At 46.6% G+C, this 22,432-nt stretch overlaps 1 protein-coding gene across 1 annotated transcript in view; it reads left to right on the top strand.

The window, feature by feature from the left end:
* The window catches only part of PHEX (phosphate regulating endopeptidase homolog X-linked), a 207,021-nt gene that overhangs the window by 128,724 nt on the left and 55,865 nt on the right, over window positions 1-22,432 (top strand). The window contains exons 13-14 of the mRNA XM_030202253.1: window positions 17,158-17,235; window positions 19,554-19,657. Coding sequence (XP_030058113.1) covers window positions 17,158-17,235; window positions 19,554-19,657 — 182 coding nt within the window. The remainder of the gene's footprint in view (window positions 1-17,157; window positions 17,236-19,553; window positions 19,658-22,432) is intronic.

The raw sequence follows: 22,432 nt of genomic DNA, 5'->3' as shown, positions 1-22,432 counted from the left end.
TCTCTTCCTCCTCACGTCCTGCACGCTCCTTTGAGTGAAACTGAGCATGCTCAATCTCACTAAAAGGAGCGTGAGGGGGAAGAGAGAGGGCGGCGCCAGAGACCGGCACTGGAGAAGGCTTCAGCTGGTGGGGGTTGGGCACCCCCACCAGCAAAACCAGGATCCCAGATGAAATTTGGGGGGGGGGCCCAGGCCCCCGTGGCCCCAAGAAGCTACGCCACTGGGTCAAGGGTTCTAGCTTCCAGTGAGGCTGGCTTTATGGCTCTTTTAACTGGGAATTCCCCTAGGCAGAGTGTTGGTCCACAGGCCAGTTTGGATTGATAATGGAACTGATATGGAGGGGCATAATCGAACGAAAACGTCTATCTCCATGGGCGTTTATCTCCGAGAACGGGTCCGTGAAGGGGCGGACCGAACTGTATTTTCGAAAAAAATAGACGTCCATGTTTTATTCGACAATTTGTGAGCTGGGCTTTTTTGCTTTTCAGTGATAATGGAAAATGAAAGCGCCCAGGTCAAAAACGAATAAATCCAAGGCATTTGTTCGTGGGAGGGGCCAGGATTCGTAGTGCACTGGTCCCCCTCACATGCCAGGACACCAACCGGGCACCCTAGGGGGCACTTTTACAAAAAAAAAATAAAAGGTAAAAGAGCTCCCAGGTGCATAGCACCCTTCCCTTGTGTGTTGAGCCCCCCAAATCCCCCTCAAAACCCACCACCCACAAGTCTACACCATTACTATAGCCCTAAGGGGTGAAGGGGGGCACCTACATGTGGGTACAGTGGGTTTGGGGGGCGGTTTGGAGGGCTCCCATTTATCAGCACAAGTGTAACAGGTGGGGGGGGGATGGGCCTGGGTCCACCTGCCTGAAGTCCACTGCACCCCCTAACAACTGCTCCAGGGACCTGCATACTGCTGCCAGGGAGGTGGGTATGACATTTGAGGGTGAAAATAAAAAGTTGTGAAACATCATGTTTTGTGGTGGGAGGGGGTTAGTGACCACTGGGGGAGTCAGGGGAGGTCATCCCCGATTCCCTCTGGGGGTAATCTGGTCATTTAGGGCACTTTTTGGGGCCTTATTCGTGAAAAAACAGGGTCCAGGAAAAGTGCCCTAAATTCTAGCTACAAACGCATACTTTTTTCCCATTATCGGCGAAAGGCGCCCATCTCTCCTCGGCCGATAACCATGCCCCAGTTCCACCTTCGCCACGCCTCCGACATGCCCCCGTCAACTTTGTACACTTCCGCGATGGAGTGCAGTTGAAAACGTCCAAAATCGGCTTTCCATTATACCGATTTATTTGTTTTTGTGAGATAAACATCTATCTCCCGATTTGGGTCGAAATCTAGGCGTTTTTCTCTTTCAATTATAAGGTGGATGGTAACCTTTTGGAGGACACTGAAAAACTAGTCAAAAGTTGTGGGGTCAGCAAACACGGAGAGACCTTCAACTTACTCTTTTAGCAGTGGTGTTTCCATTCACGGTGCGAGTTTTGTGTACGCACCCCCTGTCATTCCCTCCCTTCTCCCTCCCCCTGCAATTTCTCCCTTCCCTTTCTGGCCCAGCCCCACAAAGATCTGGCAATTCCCCCCACCCCCCCCATGCCTTAAAATCACATCGAGTCATCCAGTCTTCGCCTGGGCAGTGCCAGCAGCATCGGCATTTGCACTGGGCCTTTCTCTCTGAACCATCCCATCCCTTCTGATGCAACTTCCTGTTTTCTAAGGGATGGTTCAGAGAGAAAGCCCTGGTGCAGGCCGCAGGCAGCCTATGAGTGCCGCTGCCGGATTTTAAGGTACTGGGGAGGGAGGGGATTACCAGATCTTTGCAAGGTTGGGCCAGGAAGGGAAGGGAGAGATGTAGCGGGAGGGAGAAGGGAGGGAAATGCAGATGCTCCCCCTGTTGAAAATTCCTGGCTACGACGTCACTACCTTTTAGCCATATCGTACAATTTTGAGAAGTGTACAAACCCATTGGTATTCTCTGGCCTTCAGTTTACAAGCCCAATTCACGTTTGATATATACATAAATCAGCGTGTAAAACGTTTATCTTGCATAAACATCTAAGACCCCATTTTACAAAGTCAGAATATGTATGTGTCAAACCCACGTATGTGTAAATGGCAAGGGGGGTTTAGTCTGGTTGTGTTTTGGGTGGGACAAGTAAGTTCATAGACGTTTCTTCCCCATTTCTCTGCTTTGGGTGGAACAAGGGTATAGCAAGTTCATTGATGTTTATTCTCCATTTCAAAAGGGGTCTAAATGTCTGCGTCCAACAGATTGACGTAGGGAGTTCCACTTGCTCCCATGCACATTTAGGATTTGGGAAACAGTTGCTTTTGAGCACCACTCCACTGGAGGGATTCAAGAGTTGCCCCTTAATTCCCTAGTGGTTTTTGTCTCCCCCGAGTGCCAAACTGGCAAAAGAAACCAGTCCCTCTGACAGTGTTGGGATAATAACTGGTTATGTTTCTAAAGTCCAAAGGATAACCAGTTGGATTGCCAGAGACGTTGCCGTGCCTTAAAGCGCATATAGTTTCAGCGCCTTTAGGACTTTTTCCCTTTTAAAAACTCTGCGAAGCTGATTTTATTTGAACTGCAACGACCCCTGAGGAAGGCTCTGTGCCGAAACACGGACCGAGTAGGGTCTTTGTGTCAGTATATGTTGGCAAATAAACTCTTGGACGCTGTTACTCATTGTACAACATAGCCAGTTATGTGTCGGCTTTGAACCCATCAATGTTACATATGTTTATTTAGACACCCAGCTCTACGTCGGCAAATTCTGTTCTAAAATACGGGTGAAACTTCAGACACACTGACCTGCACGTCTCAAGTCCTACTTCTACAACCTGTCTAAAATGGGCTGTGTGTGTTTTAGCACAAATTTACACTCAGAACATTATTAGATCCTCATTTAAAAATCCTGTTCAACAAAAAGATTTAACAACAGATATCCTTGTGAGTAAAAGTATGTGAACCCTTCTGTTAAGTATTTGGTGGCATCTTCTTCAACTCAATAACTTCAACTAAACCATTTCTGTAAATGTTGCGTAGAGCTAAGTAACTCACGGTTTACTACAACGGTCTTTTTCAAGACCATCTTTATGTTGTTGTTTCAAGATCTCTGTTTTCCAATTAGAGCGCAAGTTTATTCCATATCACCAGTTTTTATTGAGGACATAAGACTCCTGATGTAGGCCACCAGCCCGAAACACAACATTGTCTCGAGTCAATTTTAAGGAAATATTAATAAATATTGTTTATTTTATTAATATAAACTTTGTCTGGTTCTAGTCTTTGGATAAGCCTGGTCCATATTCCCACTCCTTTTATTTATTTATTTGTAGCATTTATACTCTGCTCTTTCCCGCTCAATAGCAGGTTCAGTGCGGCTTACAAAGTATGGGTACAAAAGTATCACGGAAATAACATAGTTGTATAAAGTAGGACAATGTATGGGTACAAAAGTGTCACAGAGATAACAACGTTGTATAAAGTAGAACAATGTAGCACGGAAATAACATAGTTGTATAAAGTAGAACAATGTATGGGTACAAAAGTGTCACAGAGATAACACCGTTGTATAGAGTGGACAAGAGGAAGAGATGTGGAGGGAAGAATTGGTCATGGGTAATATTAGTGGTATGGGTTGTTCGTAAATTAAGTTGGTTGTTTGGATAGGCTTGTTTGAAGAGGTAAGTTTTCAGCAGCTTCCGGAAGGGTAGGTGCTCGTTGGTTGTTCGGATGTGTCTTGGTATGGCGTTCCAGAGTTGGCTGCCTATAACGGAGAAATTGGATGCATAGTAGGTTTTGTATTTAAGACCTTTGCAGTTGGGAAGGATCTACTGAGTTCTGCATGCACGTGGACTCTCTTTAGATTGGTCTTTCACATCACCATTAAATAATTTTGGTCCATTCTTTCATACAGAAAGGTTCCAGCTCTACAACATTTGATGAAATGCATCTTTTTTTGTGGGTGGGACACAGGGTCGCTAAGAGACAGAGCCGGGTCCAGGGCAGGGCCGCTGCAGCCACCACCGCCACTCTGCCCTCCCCACATTCAGGCCATCACTGCCCTCCAGCTCCCTCCCCACTTGGGCAGCTTCAACTTAGTTGAGCTCGGGAACTCTTTGCCGGAGGATGTGGTAACAGCAGTTAGTGTATCTGGGTTTAAAAAAGGTTTGGACAAATTCCTGGAGGAAAAGTCCATAGTCTGCTATTGAGGCAGACATGGGAAGCAACTGGTTGCCCTGGGATTTGTAGTATGGAGTGTTGCCACGATTTGGGTTTCTGTCAGATATTTGTGACCTGGCTTGGCCACAGTCTGGAAAACAGGACACTGGGCTAGATGGACCATTGGTCTGACCCAGTATGGCTACTCTTAAGTTCTTCCTGCGTCTGCTCCTCCCTCGGTCTGCCACTCTCCTGCTCCTGTGTGCCGGGACCCAGGTTATTGCATTAACACAATCACCCGGGTCCCGACACACAGGAACAGGAAAGAGACAGCCCCCGGCGCTGGGTCCTCCTTGGAGGCCAGGCCAGGGGAATCTTGTCCCTCCTGCCCCCCTCTCGGCATCCCCTAGTGGGGCAAATAGATGTTTTTATGACTGCTTTAGATTTTGATAAATAGTTCTACACATGAAAAGGGACATTGATTTATTGTTCTGTCCTTATAGTCAGTCCTGTCGTGTATCGTGTTCTGGTATTTTAGTTACAGTTTTTACTCGAGACTGGTCATTCTCTTATTTGTTTTCAATGCACAGCCACTATATAAAACAATTAAGGGATGTTAGGTGTCAAGGGGCGAATTGATGTTTGACATTGAAAAATTTAAGCAAACTTGGTCACAGGTGAGTGGTGGATTTGCTGCTACTGTAAAATGATCTTGTGTCATGTTGGGAGCAGCAGCTGACAAATTATATTACTACGTTAGAAAAGAAGCATAGGAGAAGCACAGCAGAGAGACCACGCTACGCCCCTTGATATAATGACGATTTAAAGAAGCCAAAGCATAGTCTCAGAAGAAGTGAAAGGTGGTGGCAAACACCGAGGAGTCCAGGGGCGTAGCCAGACACCTAATTTTGGGTGGGCCTGGGCCCAAGATGGGTGGGCAGAAGAACTCTGCCCTGTCCCACAAGTGATTTGGTCTCTCCGTCTCTCGCCTGCATGCCAGATGGTCTTTCAAACATCCCCCTCCCCCCATACATGTTAAATAGCAGATTTTCACTGCCAGCAAGCAGCAAATAATACACACTGCTCATGTTGGTTCCACAGCCTTCCCTCTGATGCAACTTTGTTTCCGCATAGGCGGGAATACATCAGAGGGAAGGCTGGTATGCAGGAAGGACAGGAATGTTCAGCTGGTGGGGCTTAGGAATCCCTGCCAGACACTTCATAGGTGTGCTACTGGGTGGGCCTGAGCACAAAGTAGGTGGGCCTGGGCCCACCCAGGCCCACCCTTGGCTATGCCCCTGCCGAGGACAGAGGAGACAATGTTGCAAGATCAAAAGGAGTTTATTTATTTATTTGTAGCATTTGTATCCCACATTTTCCCATCCGTTTGCAGGCTCAATATGGCTTACATTATGCCGTGATGGCGATTGCCATTCCGGGTACAGAATTTCAAATGGTAATACATTTAGGTGCATACATTCATGGTACGGGAGAGTACATTTTGGTATTGCATACAAATGATTTTGCATTAAAGTGGATACATACATGGTACAGAGGAATGCATTATGGCATTGCATAGAGGTTTTTAAGTGATAAAGTGAGTTGTAGCATAAGTTAGGTCATCGACTATAGAGATGTCGTTATCAATTTAGGAAAAAGATTCGTAGTGCATATTGTGTAGCTTTCTTTAATAGCTACACAATACGAGTTGAAAAGTTGTCAAGGTCTTATAGATATTGTTTTTAAAAAAAAAATGATCTCTCTCAAATTTGTGCTGTGATAAGCTGGTAAGAAGATTATTGTCGGTACCTGTTAATGTGGTCAAACCTATCCCTGATGACTTCGCTATTTACTTTAAGGAAAAGTTTAATTTAGGGTTTGTTGACCCAGTTCATGTTGGGCACTCAGGATACGATGCTGGTAATGACAGATTAGTGGTTCACATGATTAACTGGGAATGACTCCATTTACTGTGGAAGATGTGGTGCAGATAACGATTAGAATATGCACTGGAATCTTTTCGGTGTCCTCGATAACATCAATGAAAGAGTTGTTCGGTCCCTTTCTTGGGTGGTTCGGTGTAGTTGTCCTTTTGTGCTACAGCAGTGTTTCCCGAGTCCTGGAGTACCCCTTGCCAGTCAAGTTTTCAGGATATCCACAATGAATATGCATGAACTTGATTTGCATGCGCTGCCTCCATTATATGCCAGTGGTGTAGCTACGGGTGGGCCTGGGTGAGCACAGGCCTGCTCAGTCGTGGCTCAGGCCCACTCAGCTGCAGCGCCGCACTGCTTGCCCTAGGATTGGTAGCATGGAATATGGCTACTCTTTGGGGTTCTATATGAACTGTTGCTATTATTTAAGATTCTACATGGAATGTTGCTACTCTTTGGGGTTCAGGAATCTTGTTGCTCTTTTGGATTCTGCATGGAATGTTGCTACTCTTTGGGGTTCTACATGGAATGTTGCTACTCTTTGGGATTCCGGAAATCTTGTTGCTCTTTGGGATTCTGCATGGAATGTTGCTACTCTTTGAGGTTCTACACGGAATGTTGCTACTAATTGGGTTTCTGCCAGGTACTTGTGACCTGGATGGGCCACTGTTGACAGCATGATACTGGGTTTAGATGGACCATTGGTCTGACCTGGTATGGCTATTCGTACGTTGGTTAAATCAAAGGCACCGCAACCTGCAGAGAACTGGCCAAAGCATTCCATAATTTAACACCAAAAGAATAATTCAGTGGTTGCAAACAAATGATCCCCTGATTATTGCTTAAATCTACTGCTAGAAAGACTGTCTGAAAACCCACTTGAAATCTTCTTCCCTGTCAGCTCTATTGACTCTTTGATAAGCTGATCACTTCTTACCGTTGTGGTGGGTGAGCGGAATGAGAGAGTTTTTGTTAGAACAATATACACGACCTTCACGCTGAATGCAGGTCATGCAACGAGTGTGTGGTCTGAAAGGTTCGTCACAGTGAACAATGAATTGCAGAGCTGTATTACCCATTGATACGAGGGAAGTATCAGTTGAAATCACGCATCTTTCAATAGCTACCAAGGGAAGTTTTAGTGCTGCTCTATAAAGGCAGTCCTAGAGTACATAACAGTTCAATAGCAAACTATTTTATGACCAGACATAAATTTTTCTATGTGCAAAGTCTGTTTTCCTTCCCCAGCCTTTCTTTCCCTTCTTATAGCTTCTTCGCTATTAAAAGCAAACCCATAAACCTGAACATATTTGATAGCTACAAGGGCATCTGAGCATGTCCAACCTCTGCCCATCTCTTCTCATATTACCTGTTTGCTACATCCCTTTGAGGCCGTTAAAACAAGTGCTATCAATGATGGCAGGGAAGTGATAGAAGCAGAGGACATGAACTGCAGGGAGCTAGACTTAGATCAGGAAATACTTTTTCATAGAGAGGGCTGTGGATGCCCGGAAATACCCTTCCGATGGAGGTGGTAGAGTCAAAAACAGTGACATGGGAAAAACAGACAGGAAAGTATCAAAGCAGAACAGACCTGCCTTTTCGGGTGGGCCCCAAGTTATCCTGGGTGGGCCCTTCCCACCCCCACCCCGTTCATACATACAGGTTTTTTTGTAACCTTTCCCTCTGCCCCTGCGGCCCTTTTTCTTCCCATTCATCCCCTCTGCCCCTACTCACATACTGTCCTCTTTCTCCCCGTCATCTTTCTTCCCCTCTGCCCACAGCCTGGTATCTGCCACTCCCCCCCCCCCACCCAGCATCTGCCCTTCCCCCCGCCCGGCATCTGCCTGTTTCTCTCTGAACCCACCCTCAACGGGCTACCTCCAAGTTATCGCCGGCAGCAATTCCTGTAGGCAACCTGTGCCGGCCTGGCAGCTGTCCCTCTACTGTATCCCCCACCGGTGAAGAAACAGGAAGTGATATCACTGAGGGCAGGACATACTAGAGGCCAGCTGCAGGGCCAGCGCAGGTTGCCTACAGGAATCGCTGCAGGCGACAGCTCAACGATAGACTGAGGGGTGCGGGGTTCTGAGAGAGATGGGTAGATGCTGTGCCACCAGAAGAGAAGAGAGAGAGAGAGGAGTGAGGCACTGCTAATTAGGTGTTCTGGGAGCCTCTAGACTGGGTGGGCCTGAGGCAAGGATGGGTGGGCCTATGCCCACCCATATCTGTGCCACTGCTTCACACTTTAAGCAGGACATAGAGGGCACAGAGCGACAGGTACAACCCTAGACTATGGCACAGAGTGGTGTGACCTGTATGGAGAACATAAGAACGTAGTATTGCCATACTGGGACAGGCCGAAGGTCCATCAAGCCCAGCATCCTGTTTCCAACAGTGGCCAATCCAGGTTACAAGTACCTGGCAAGATCCCAAAACAGTACAGTATATTTTATGCTGCTTATCCTAGAAATAAGCAGTGGATTTTCCCCAAGTCCATTTTAATAATGGCTTATAGACTTTTCTTTTAGGAAGCTAGCCAAACCTTTTTTAAACCCTGCTAAGCTAACTACTTTTACTACATTCACTTGCAACGAATTCCAGCGTTTAATTCCACGTTGAGTGAAGAAATATTTTCTCTGATTTGTTTTAAATTTACTACTTTGCAGCTTCATTGAATGCCCCCTAGTCCTAGTATTTTTGGAAAGGGTAAACTAGCAATTCACGTCTACCAGTTCCGCTCCGCTCATTACACAAAAACTTTGACCGTGAGCCCTCTAGGGACAGAGAAAGCATATAATGTGTACAGCGCTGTGTACATCTAGTAGCGCTATAGAAATGATTAGTAGTAGTAGTAGTAACATAGTAACATAGTAGATGACGGCAGAAAAAGACCTGCACGGTCCATCCAGTCTGCCCAACAAGATAACTCATATGTGCTACTTTTTGTGTATACCCTACTTTGATTTGTACCTGTGCTCTTCATGGCACAGACCGTATAAGTCTGCCCAGCACTGTCCCCGCCTCCCAACCACCAGCCCCGCCTCCCAACCACCGGCTCTGGCACAGACCGTATAAGTCTGCCCAGCACTATCCCCACCTCCCACCACTGGCTCTGGCACAGACCGTATAAGTCTGCCCAGCACTGTCCCCGCCTCCCAACCGCCGGCTCTGGCACAGACCGTATAAGTCTGCCCAGCACTATCCCCGCCTCCCAACCACCAGCCCTGCCTCCCACCACCGGCTCTGGCACAGACCGTATAAGTCTGCCCAGCACTATCCCCACCTCCCACCACCGGCTCTGGCACAGACCGTATAAGTCTGCCCAGCACTATCCCCACCTCCCACCACCGGCTCTGGCACAGACCGTATAAGTCTGCTCAGCACTATCCCCGCCTCCCAACCACCAGTAGTAAAACAAGGGCAGCATTACTCAGTTTTTGAAAGGGTGAGAAGCAATTTTTCAATCCTGCATGTAAATGCCTACTACTACTACTTATCATTTCTATAGCGCTACTAGATATACGCAGCGCTGTACACTTGAACATGAAGAGACAGTCCTTGCTCGACAGAGCTTACAATCTAATTAGGGCAGACAAACAGGACAAACAAGAGATAAGGGAATATTAAAGTGAGGATGATAAAATAAGGGTTCTGAACAAGTGAATAAGGGTTAGGAGTTAAAAGCAGCATCAAAAAGGTGGGCTTTTAGATTAGATTTGAAGACGGTCAGAGATGGAGCTTGACGTATCAGCTCAGGAAGTCTATTCCAGGCATATGGTGCAGCAAGATAAAAGGAACGGAGTCTGGAGTTAGCAGTGGAGGAGAAGGGTGCAGATAAGAGAGATTTACCCAGTGAATGGAGTTCCCGGGGAGGAATGTAGGGAGAGATGAGAGTGGAGAGGTACTGAGGAGCTGCAGAGTGAATGCATTTATAGGTCAATAAGAGGAGTTTGAACTGTATGCGGAAACAGATAGGAAGCCAGTGAAGTGACTTGAGGAGAGGGCTAATATGAGCATAACGACCCTGGCGGAATATTAGTCGTGCAGCAGAATTTTGAACAGGTTAGTGGGAGACCTGTGAGAAGCAAGATGCAATAGTTTAAGCGAGAGGTGATAAGAGCGTGGATGAGGGTTCCGGTAGTGTGCTCAGAGAGGAAAGGGCGAATTTTGCTGATATTATAGAGAAAGAAACGACAGGTTTTAGCAGTCTGTTGAATATGTGCAGAGAAGGAGAGATGTAGAGATATATGTAGAGATGGACATCACGGGGAGCTATAAAACTCTCAGTACTTACTTGTCATCATTCAGGGGGTCTTTTACAAAGGTGCGCTAGCGGTTTTAGTGCACGCTAAACACTAGAGACGCCCATAGGAATAATATGGGTGTCTCTAGCATTTAGTGCACGCTTATTTTTAGTGCATGCTAAAAACACTAACGCGCCTTTGTAAAAAGACCCCTCAGTTTTGCAATCTTGAGGGGTTGTCAATTCTAGAGAAGCACAATTTCTTTTCCTTCCCCATGACTCCTCTAAACTCCAGGTCAAAGTAAGCAATTAAATGAGACATACTTGTGCCTTGGAGCAGGTATGAACGCTGACTTCTAGATTTTATGCAGATATTTGGAGAGCATTTCCCATACAGGTTCTGCTCTTCAACGTATTTTGGAGCAATCCACAGAAAACAGTTACCAAGCTCCAGGAGCAGGATTCCAGTCCCAAACCATTGAATGTTGAGAGGAAGTTGCAAAAAGTGGAATTTCAGATAGCAGTTATTCAAGCCTGCTGGTACTTCTTTCCTTTCTTCCTTATCCGATCAGTCAAGTACGGCTCTCGGTCACTCTATGGATCGGTGTTCGGCATGCCTTCCTATCTCTCACAGCTTCTTTCAGTTCTGCCACGTCCATTCCAGTATCTTCCTTGATAATCTAAGCTAAAAGCCCACCTTTTTGATGCTGCTTTTAACTCCTAACCCTTATTCACTTGTTCAAAACCCTTATTTTATCATCCTCACTTTAATATTCTCTTATCTCTTGTTTGTCCTGTTTGTCTGTCCTAATTAGACAGGGGCGGGGTTAACGACGTCATAGGTGACGCCAGGGGCGGGGGTCGATGACGTTGGAGGCGGGGCCAATGACGTTGGAGGTGGGGTTTGACTTTGGGTGGGTTTTGGGCGGGTTTAGGGCTGATTTTGGGTGGGGAAAATTTTTCCCATCTGGCAACCCTGCTCCCCTCCCTCCATCCATGTCCAACAAGTCTCATCTCGCCCCTGCCCTCTCTTCCCATGTCCAGCGATTTCTCCTCTTTCCCCTCCCCTCCATGTCCAGCGATGGAAGTAATTTTAAAACAAATAGGAGGAAATATTTTTTCACTCAATGAAAAGTTAAGCTCTGAAACTCATTGCCAGAGGATGTGGTAATAGCGGTTAGCGTATCTGGGTTTAAAAAAAGGTTTGGACAAGTTCCTGGAGGAAAAGTCCATAGTCTTTTATTGAGATGGACATGAGGGAAGCCACTGCTTGCCCTGTGCTTGGTAGCATGGAATGTTGCTGCTCTTTGGGGTTCTTCATGGAATGTTGCTACTTTTTGGAATTCTGGAATGTTGCTACTAATTGGGTTTCTGCCAGGTACTTGTGACCTGGATTGGCCACTGTTGGAAGCAGGATACTGGGCTAGATGGACCATTGGTCTGACCCAGTATGGCTATTCTTATGTTCTTACGTAATTTGCACGTGCATCTTGGGAGTGCGCACAGGTTTGGGCACGCAAATCTGGGTGCCATATATAGAATCCGGGAGTTTGTGCTTCTTAAAGCAGTACTGGAATAGTTAAATTACACAGACTCCATGAAACCCCACTGCAGATTTAGACAATCTACAGCACACATTGTTTTTAAGGGAGCAGGTTCATCAGCAATTGTGAATTATTTAGCTCCTTCTCGTGGTTTAATCAGAAATGTTAAGAAGCTAAATTATGCAGACGCAATACAAAGGCTGCTTAATTAAGTGATTAAATTGATTGCTTAGGAATATTGGCAAGTCATTTGAGACTTATATCACTAATTTAAATAGGTGTGTTAGCATGAATTAAAACTGAGGAGCTTTCCTCTGTGCTTTGCGGAGGGTGCTTATTAATATAAATGGCTTATACAATCAAGTGGAGCCTGTGCTGGGTACAAATAATGAGAAGCCATTGTTCTGGCTTGCACACAGTTAGCCGAGGTGTCGATATGACCTTCGTTTCTTAAAGGGATATTGTCCTTCTGCCACCGTTTAACAAAACAACGTTCTGAATTTGACTCCATTGATTGCTGGATTTCTGTTCCTTTTCTTTCTTTATGCCTGTACCCAGTGGCGTAGCAAGGGGTGCTGCCACCTGGGGCGGTTCGCCATTGCGCCCCCCCCCCCACCGGGTGCAGGACGATGACATCCCCCCCCCCCCCGACCCAGTGCCTACCCTGAACTCCGTCTAAGCTCCCGCACCCTACCTTTAAAAATGCTCAGAAACCGAGGTGAGGTGCAGCGCCTCGCGCCTGCAAGTCAAAGAAGTATGGATGGATCGTCTCATCATCGATCGGGCCTTCCCTCGCTCTGTCTGTCCCGCCCTTGCAGAAATAGGAAGTTGCGTCAGCGGAGGGCGGGACAGACAGAGCGAGGGAAGGCCCGATCGATGACGAGACGATCCATCCATACTTCTTTGACTTGCAGGCGCAGGTGCTGCGCCTCGCCTCGGTTTCTGAGCATTTTTAAAGGTAGGGTGCGAGAGCTTAGACGGAGTTCAGGGTAGGCACTGGGTCTGGGGGGGTGTCATCGTGGTGCACCCGGGGGGGGGGGGGAGCTGGCAAGAAGCACCCCCCTTGAGCTCACACCTGGGGCGGACCGCCCTTCCCAACCCCCCCCTTGCTACGCCAGTGCCTGTACCCTGCAACACGACGAAACCAAAGCTCGTAATTTGGACACATAATAACTCTTCCACTCTACGATTCTCTTCCTCTCTATGGTTCCCTAATGTGTCTATACACACGAACCTTATTCTACCATAACATTACTGTATTTGTTCAAACCGGAATTGGCGAACGCCTTTACGGTACTATGTAAGCCACATTGAGCCTGCAAATAGGTGGGAAAATGTGTGATACAAATGTAACAAATAAATTTACTGTGGAGTTTGTAGCCTAACACGATCCAAGGAATGTGACTCAGCCTGAAGAATTTGGGTCTGTAAGTACAGTTGAGGAGGCATGCCGAATTTCCTGCCTCCATTGGGAGGAAATTTCCTCTGGGTTTGCTTGTTCCCTTGGGAAGTTAAAGCACAGTCTCTGGAGATAAGGGGGTCCGTGGTAATGTGAGCGAGGGTAGGATTGGGAGCCTTGACAATCACACTCACACAGAGGGCTAAATGTAAGATAACAAAATGTATTTATATGCAGCAAATTGGATGACCTATTTCTTTCACAGTTCCAAAGAAAATAAACGCACCAAGAATCAGTTTTTAAGTTCAAAAGTTCTCTCCCGTGGTCTGCTCCTGCAGGGCCAAGGCACGCTCAGCTCTGTGTTCATAAGGCAGCACAACTTGTCTCTGACCTGGCGTCCCAGGCCTGCAGCACCAGGCTTGGCCCTGAATTACAAAGCTACAATTTCCAGCAGGGTTCCAAGATAAACTTCTTGGCCTATCTGAGCCAAGGTTCTGCAACTGACACTTCTGGAGTGGAGGCATAAGGTAAAGGGCTTCTCGTCTCTCCGCTGAGCTTCCCTGTTCCATTCTGTTAGTGGGCTTTTACTTCCTGCTCATTGTTGAGCCCCACCCTCCTAGCCAGACATCTTGTGGTGGCTGGACTTCAGCCTCTGAGTCATCAAGTTAGCGCCACCTGTCGAAGGTGGCTCAGTTGCAGGCTCAGTGAGAGTGTTCCTTAAGGATGCCTACCGCTAGACCACTCACTCCTTCACAGGGTCCTTTTACTAAGCTATGGTAAAAATTGGCCTTACGTTCCCATATGATTTCTTTTGTTGTCAACACTAATTTTTATTAGTTTTTGAGAAACAGAACAATATAAAACCTTACAGCAGTAATAGTAAGAAAGTGACAGCTTACAACATAAATTTGTATGATCCACACCTTGGGTTACCATATGTCCGGGCAACCAGGCGGGTTTTGCCAATCTGCCCGTTTGTCCAGATTTCTGGAGAAACGGGCAGGCTGGTGAGCAGGCCGTCCCGCCCACCTGCCTGCCCATTCGTCCAGAAATCCGGATAAACGGGCAGATTGCTAGCCTCCCCTCCCCTTACTTATTACTGCCCTGGTGGTCTAGTGACCTGTTCCGCCTTCGGGGCAGGAAAGAGCCTCCTCTTTCCTGCCCGGAGCACTGCCCTGGATCCAACCTTCCTGTTGCTGATCTCGGCGCCAATTCAAAATGGCCACTGAGAGTTGAAGTGACCTCGCGCGACTTCAACTATCGGCGGCCATTTTGAATCGGCGCCGAGATCAGCAACAGGAAGGAATGGATGCAGGGCAGTGCTCCGGGCAGGAAAGAGGAGGCTCTTTCTTGCCCCGAAGAGGTCATTAGACCACCAGGGCAGTAGTAAGGTAAGGGGAGGGGGGTGACGTGGAGGGGGGGTGACGGGGTGTGTGACAGGGGTGAGGGGAAAATGTGACGGGCGGAGCAAGGGCGTGAAAGGGGGGTGGGGTGTCCTCCTTTTAGGGGGACAAAATATGGTAACCCTATCCACATCCCAATAGAAATATCATACACTTCCACTTTCCTTACTGTGTCGACTTCATACAGTACAAAATACAGCTTTGCACTCTTGCTAGATTCAAAATGTTCTGACCACATAATTCCCCCTTTCATTTCTTATCACTGGCTTCCCATCATATATCGAATTCAGTGTAAGATACTCTTGCATTTAAGAGCTACACTATGCTCTCCTCTCCTATCTCGCTGCACTTGCTATACCATATGCACCGCCAAGGTTGCTTCACTCCAAGTGAACTTGAGATGGAAGAGCATTCTGAAATGATGGGGCTTTGCAGTAAAAAGCACTGCTTCTGGCGGATTCTAATATTGCTTGTCTAGCAGACGGGATCTGTAGCCAGTAATTATTTAAGGAGTGAAGTAACCTTGGCGGTGCACATGGTATAGCAAGTGCAGCGAGATAGGAGGGGAGAGCATAGTGTAGCTCTTAAATGCAAGAGTATCTTACACTGTGATGAGAAGCCAGTGATAAGAAATGAAAAGGGGAATTGTTTTATCATGCGTGTTACTCTTAACAGTTATGCACACAATGTGAGTAATGAGCCAATTAGCACCAATAATTGGGTGCTAACAATCAATTACTGGAGTTAATTGGCAACAATTTGGGTTTGCACCCGCATCTTGCTAAGCGATATTTTATAAAGATGCACTCACATATTTGTCAGTGGATAACTGAAAAGGGGGCATGGCCATGGGAGGGGCATGGGTGCATCAGGGGTTTTCTCTAAAGATGCACACAGTATTGTAGAAGTCAAGGGATCTGTGTCTAATGTACACGCAAGGATTAACACCAGGATTCAGTAGGTGTATGTCCTTGTTCCCAAAGTTGGGCATGGATACTGGTGCTATACGCTTTTCTATAAATGGCACCAACCTGGGAGCACTGTTTATAGAATAGCGTTCAGTGTGCCTTCTTTTTTTTGGCGCCCATATTTGGGCACCATTTACTGAATCTAGTCCTTAAAGAGTAATTCTTAAGTATCTGCATTTATTTATTTATCAATTTATATGCCTCTTCTCCATTCAATCTACAACACTCATAAAATCAACACAACACATACAACAAGACACACAATATAAAACAACAAACCATAAAATGCAGAGAATACAACATTCACACAACATAAAACAACAAACCATAAAATGCAGAGAATACCAAATATACATCAAAAGCCAGTCTATAACTATATTAAAGTCCATAATCAATGAAAGCTTCATGAAACAAATTGCTTTTAAAAAAAGTGACACAGAAGCAATTTGGCGCATTTCCAAGGGGAGAGTATTCCACAGAGTGGGTCCAGCTATAGGAAACATACGTAAATGGTCCACTTTAAGACAGACCTGACAAAATGAAGGAACATCCAAGAAACACCCACCTTGAGACCTCAAAACTTTTGATGGACTATAAGTCTTCAGACACTGCATAATGGCCACAAGGCCATCACCATGCTGAGCCTTAAATACCAACAATAACATTTTAAAATGCAACTTAACTGAGCAATAACATGAGCCGTCCTACACATTCCACCTGTAATCCGAGCTGCAGAGTTCTGAGCTACCTGCAATGATCTAAGGACCTTTGTGGAAGACCACAAAAGAAAACGTTGCAATAGTCCAAATGCGATAGGCCATAACCGCATCACAGATTGAAAAATTTCCATAGAAAGTAAGCTTCTAAGCCTTGCTACCAAATGAATCTTAAAAAAAACACAACTTTAATCACAGCAGCAATTTATTGCTTAATCGAAAGTGAGGAGATTAGGTTAACTCCCAAACTTTACACTGTACCAATAACCGAGAGAAACGTTTTCAAACTGAAAGCGAGAAACTGGACATGGTACTCAACGTGAGAACCAAAGAATTTGCGTTTTCTCTACATTCAATGAACAATAGCAGTCATTGCCCCAAGATAACACTCGACCAACCTCACCCCCTCTTCAAGCACAGATGGTACAGGAAAATAAAACTGAAGGTCATCCACGTACGAGCGGTAACTGACACCCAAATTTGTGAGTGACTTCCACAAATTAAGTAAAGAGAACCGATAAACGTGAGCCTTGTGGAACATCGGACTTCACCAAAAGCTACTCAGATCTGGAGGAACTCTGAACTACTTGAATACAAAATAACAAAATGCAACACAATTGTATTTTATGCACATGCGTAGAAATCTGTGGTAGAGTTAAACCTTGAATAGTTCACCAGTACATGTGATATTTTTTAAAAGCTACGAAAGCTAAACGTGGAATAAGGTAGCTAGTCTTACCTTTTGGTGATTTTCTCTCCCTGTCCCCAGGCAAAAGCAGTTCTGTCAAAAGTGGGTTACCCTGAGTTCATAAAGAATGACACCTTCCTAAATGAAAACATCAAAACTGTAAGTATTAAAAAATTATAATTTCACTGTTATCCTACTGTGTTGCCTGTGTGAATGCACCTCTTGTCCTGCCCCAAGATTAAAACACTGAGAAGTGCTCATCGTGGGAGGGAAGAAACTGATTCAGAGATGGGACATAGTTATGTTGAACAAGATCATTTTAGAATTCTGGTTCAGTCTCTTTTAGTTTCTCAATTGGATTATTGTAATCTGGTATATTTAGGATGTAACAGAAGTTTGATGAGGAGACTGAAAACGATACAGAACAGGGGCAGGGCCGTGCCTAGGGTCTCCGGCGCCCCCCTGCAGTTGCCCCCCCCCCCCCCCCGAAAACGATCGCTACACTACCCGCCCTCTTCTCCCCAGATCTTTTTCCTTTTTTTTTGTTTAAATTTACCTCTGTCCGGCGGCAGCGTAGCGTTAGTGAGGAGGCGGCACTCCCCCGCCCCGACGTGTCAGTCTTCCCTTCGCTCAGTGTCCCGACTTCTTCTGATGTCATTTCTGATGTCAGAAGAAGGCGGAACTGAGCGAAGGGAAGACTGACACGTCGGGGCGGGGGAGCGCCGCCTCCTCACTAACGCTACGCTGCCGTCGGACAGAGGTAAATTTAAACAAAAAAAAAAAAAGGAAAAGGATCTGGGGAGAAGAGGGCAAGGTAAGCATGGTGCGGCGGGGCGCCCCCCAGAGGATGACGCCCTCCTGCCATGCTTACCTCTCTTACCGTGTTGGCACAGCCCTGAACAGGGGCGTAGCTACGGGGAGCCAAGGGGGCCTGGGCCCCCGCAAATTTCATCTGGGCCCCTGGTTTGGCTGGCAGCCGCGTTCGATGCCCTGCTCTTCTTTCTTCTTGCTCCTTCTATGCACGCTGACGCTCCTTCTCAGTTCCGCATAAAGAAGCGTCAGCATGCACAGGAGGAGCAAGAAGAAGAAAGAAGAGCACGCAGGGCAGCGAACGCGGCTGCGCCAAAGACCAGCGCTGAAGGCTTCGGCTGGCGGGGGTTGGGGCGAAGAGGTGGTGGGTGGGGGCGGCACTCAAAATGTGCCCCCAACCTCGGGCTATGGCCCCCTCCCACCGTAAGGTCTAGCTACGCCCCTGATACAGAATATAGCAGTTCGAATGATTTTCGGATTGTCCAAATTTGATAGAATCACTTCCAGCTATTTATCATTGCACTGGTTGCCTATTGAGGCTAGAATCTATTTCAAATTGGCTTGTTTTCTCTTCAAACTTCTACATGGCACCAGACTATTTATATCCACATTTTATATTTATTTATTTATGCTTTGAGAACAAGACGCACTGGTACTGTAGGTTATTCTTTCCCATCTTCAAAAGGTAAAAAGAGATTACATCTCTTTGAATTGGGGTTGGCATTTCAAGCAGCAAGATTGTGCACTATGATTTCATCTACATTTAAATCTTCTCAGTCCTATATTCTTTTTAGGAAAAATTTGAAAACCCTCTAGTTTCAGAAATATGTATCTCACACTAATTACTGATATCACTATTTAATTTTTTTCTTAATTATTGAATTTATTATTATGGCCCTTCTTCCCAGTTAAATGAAACTGGTTTCTTAAAAAATTGTAACCCGCTTAGAACTGTGAATTAATAGCGGGATAGAAAACTGATTTCCCATTACCATTACTATCTATCTATCTATCTATCTATCGTACATTAGTAGTGCTCACTATTCTTCAGTAGTGATCTATTGAGCAATAGGACACACTGTTGTGCAATAGTGCACACTATTATGCAATAATGAACCCTACTGCTCAATAGTGTGCCCTGTTGCTCAAATAGTGCACCCTGTTTCTCAATAATGCACTCAATTGTTCATTGGTATGCACTATTACACATTATTGCTCACTATTCTTCAGTAGTGATCTATTGAGCAATAAGACACACTGTTGTGCAATAGTGCACACTATTATGCAATAATGAACCCTACTGCTTAATAGTGTGCCCTGTTGCTCAAATAGTGCACCCTGTTTCTCAATAATGCACTCAATTGTTCATTGGTATGCACTATTGCACATTAGTGCTCACTGTTCTTCAGTAGTGATGCTATTGTTCAATAGGACATGCTGTTGTGCAATAGCGCACAAACACATTTGTGTTTTTTTCCTATTGTTTTGGGTGTAAGCATAAACTGGAGTGAATCATAATATCCTGTTAGAATGAAAGCTTCCATAGTTTGTGAATCTCACTTACGAACCTATTCACTAATCATTTTCCCCAGAGACACTGCATGGGAGAAAAATCTTTTGCAAACTGTCCCCCTTAAACAGCAGCTGCTTCTGATTTGTTTCCACAGATGAAGTTTTCAGAAACAAATCACTTTGACAATGTCCTGCAAGTGCTCAAGTTCTTAGCACAGTCTGATTTCTACTGGCTGAGAAAGGAAGTTCCCAAAACAGAGTGAGTACTCGTGTTTGCTTCCTTTAGGTCCAGTGAAGAAATGTGGCTTTCAAAAGCACATTGCTGTGAACAGAGTGTCTTAGCAGGTTGCAGAGCCCTTGATTGAACTGGTATAAGGAATTCAGTGGCGTACCAAGGGGGGGGGGGGGGGGGCGGTGGGGGCGGTCCGCCCTGGGTGCACGCTGCTGGGGGGTGCCGCGGCGCGTGCCTGCTCTGAGTTCGCTGACTTCACGCGTTTGCTGCAGCTCCCCCTGCCCTGGAACAGGATACTTTCTGTTCCGGGTCAGAGGGAGCTCCAGCGAACGCGCGAAGTCAGGGAATTCTGAGCAGGCGCGTGCTGCTGCGGCACCCCACCCCAGCGGTGTGCACCCAGGGGGGGGGGTTCCCGCGCTGCATCGGGGGGGGGTGTCCGTGCTGCATCGGGGGGGGGGGGGTGCTGCACCCGGGGGGGGGGGGGGCGCCGCCCTGGGCGTCCGCCCCCCTAGGAACGCCACTGAAGGAATTATCCTTTGGGCCTTTTTTTTAGGTGACATGTGAAGACGTGTGGTCTTGAAAAGCTTGTACACTGCAACTTACTCGGACAACACTCAATATTGATTTAGTAAAGAATATCAGAACCTATTGAGACACAAGTTTCCTTCAGGATCATTAATGCTTCTACAAATTTTCATTAACCCATTAGTGCCTAATGTTCCCATAATAAGCCAAAACGGAACATCGGGCACTAATGGGTTAAAGAGGTAGAAGATACGTCTAGGAGCTGATACTGAGCCAGCATGGTGACTGTATTCAATTAGGGCTCCTTTTACTAAGCGGCAGTAAGCCCAACGCGGGCTTACCGCTCGCTATACAGGAAGTACTGCTTGGCTACCGCAGCAGTCCGGTGGTACTTCCCACCCCTAGTGCGCTCTCATTTCCGGCGCTACAAAAATGTATTTATTGTTGTAGTGCTGGAGTGTAAACCCCCCCCCCCCCCCCACACTTATCCAGAGTCAATGCCATCACTGACATCTATCTAGAGATTTTCAATAGATAATGCCAGTTAAACTCAATACTGACTTCGCAGGTGCTATCCAGCTTAGGACCCCTTTTACCGAACTGCGTCAAAAGGGGGCCGGCACTGGCATCCCGCCGAGGCCCCCTTTTACAGCAGCTGGTAAAAGGGAAGTCTCGCTTTTCTCCAGGAAATGGCCGGGCGGCAAGTAAAAGCACTTGCCGCTTGGCCATTTCTGGGGGAAACCCTTACGGTAAGGGCTCCCGCGTTAACCCAGCGGTAACCGGTCAGTGAGCGGCACTGCCCAATTATCATTGGGCACACTCCAGCACTACAAAAATTTAGGGGGTGGGAAGTACCGCCAGGCTGTTGCGGTAGCCTGGCGGTACTTCCTGTATCACGAGCGCTAATCCCGCGTTGGGCTTTACCGCCGCCTAGTAAAAGGAGCCCTTCGTGCTTCGTGCAAAGCATAGACGGTACTGGAAACTATCCGGATGGTGGTGATATTCAGCCCTCTGTCCGGAATAGTGGATGGACTATTGCCAATATTGGATAATGCTGGTGGTTGCCGTCCTATCCGGATCTTCAGCACTCACTGTCAAGACAGAAGTGCTGAATATCCAGATTTTTTTTAACCCCCCAATGGCTGACTCTGATAGTTGCATATTGACACGTTAAGAGGCCACGGGAATGACCTTATTGAGGAAGGACTTTTGAGCCTCTTGGTCTAGTCTATACCCTACATGCGACATTAACCCTGGCAACCAGCCTGGTGACTGAAATAACATGTAATTTTGTATCGGAGAGAATAAGAAAGTGTATTTTCAAAGCAGTTAGGCACCCTTTTACATGCAGCGTGTGCCAAAACAAGACAACCCCAGGCAAGCGTGCACCCATGGTGGTAATTTTGGATTTGCCCTCCACCCCCCCCCCCCCCCATGATGCCTGGACAAATTATTTTTTTATTTCCTACCTCATACAGTGTTTCTGGCGTTAATCAGCAGTTGGCACGCACCGACCAGTCACCGCGCCTGTAGCGCATGAGCCCTTATTGCTAGATCAATGGGTAGCATTAAAGGCTCAGGACGTAAATAGGCTGGTTTCAATGTTGCTGCAGGCCCTTTTTCTGGCCACTGGAAAAAAAGTCCTTTTTCCCAGACATGGTAAAAACTGGCTCAGCACGCGCCCAAAAGATGCGCTTGCACTACCACAGGCCACTTTTACCGCGGCTCAGTAAAAGGACCCCTTAGACTTGCAAAGTTCTATAGTAACCAATGGAACTTTGTAAGTCTAAGTGCTTTGGAAATGAGCCCCATACAGGCTTATTTTCGAAAGAGAAGGGCGCCCATCTTTCGACACAAATCGGAGCGTCCTTCTCTCAGGGTCGCCCAAACTCGGCATAATTGAAAACCGATTTTGGGTGTCCCCAACTGCTTCCCGTCGCAGGGATGAAGCAAAGTTCCCAGGGGCGTGTCAGAGGCGTAGCGAAGGCGTTACTGGGGCGTGCCTAATAGATGGGTGTCCTCAAGCGATAATGGAAAAAAGAAGGGTGTCCCTGATGAACACTTGGCCGACTTTACCTGGTCCTTTTTTTTTTTACGAGCAGGTCACAAAAATGTGCCCTAAATGACCAGATGACCATCGGAGAGAATTGGGAATGACCTCCCCTGTCTCCCCCAGTGGTCACTAACCACCTCCCACCCCGAAAAAAACAACTTTAAAAACTTTTGTCTTTTTTTTTTTTTAGAGTATGGGTGAAGGACGTCCTTCGCAATGCCTCC

This window comes from Microcaecilia unicolor, chromosome 4, assembly GCF_901765095.1.
Source record: "Microcaecilia unicolor chromosome 4, aMicUni1.1, whole genome shotgun sequence".
NCBI classification, from domain to species: domain Eukaryota; kingdom Metazoa; phylum Chordata; class Amphibia; order Gymnophiona; family Siphonopidae; genus Microcaecilia; species Microcaecilia unicolor.
This window is presented reverse-complemented; position numbering and strand designations above follow the sequence as displayed.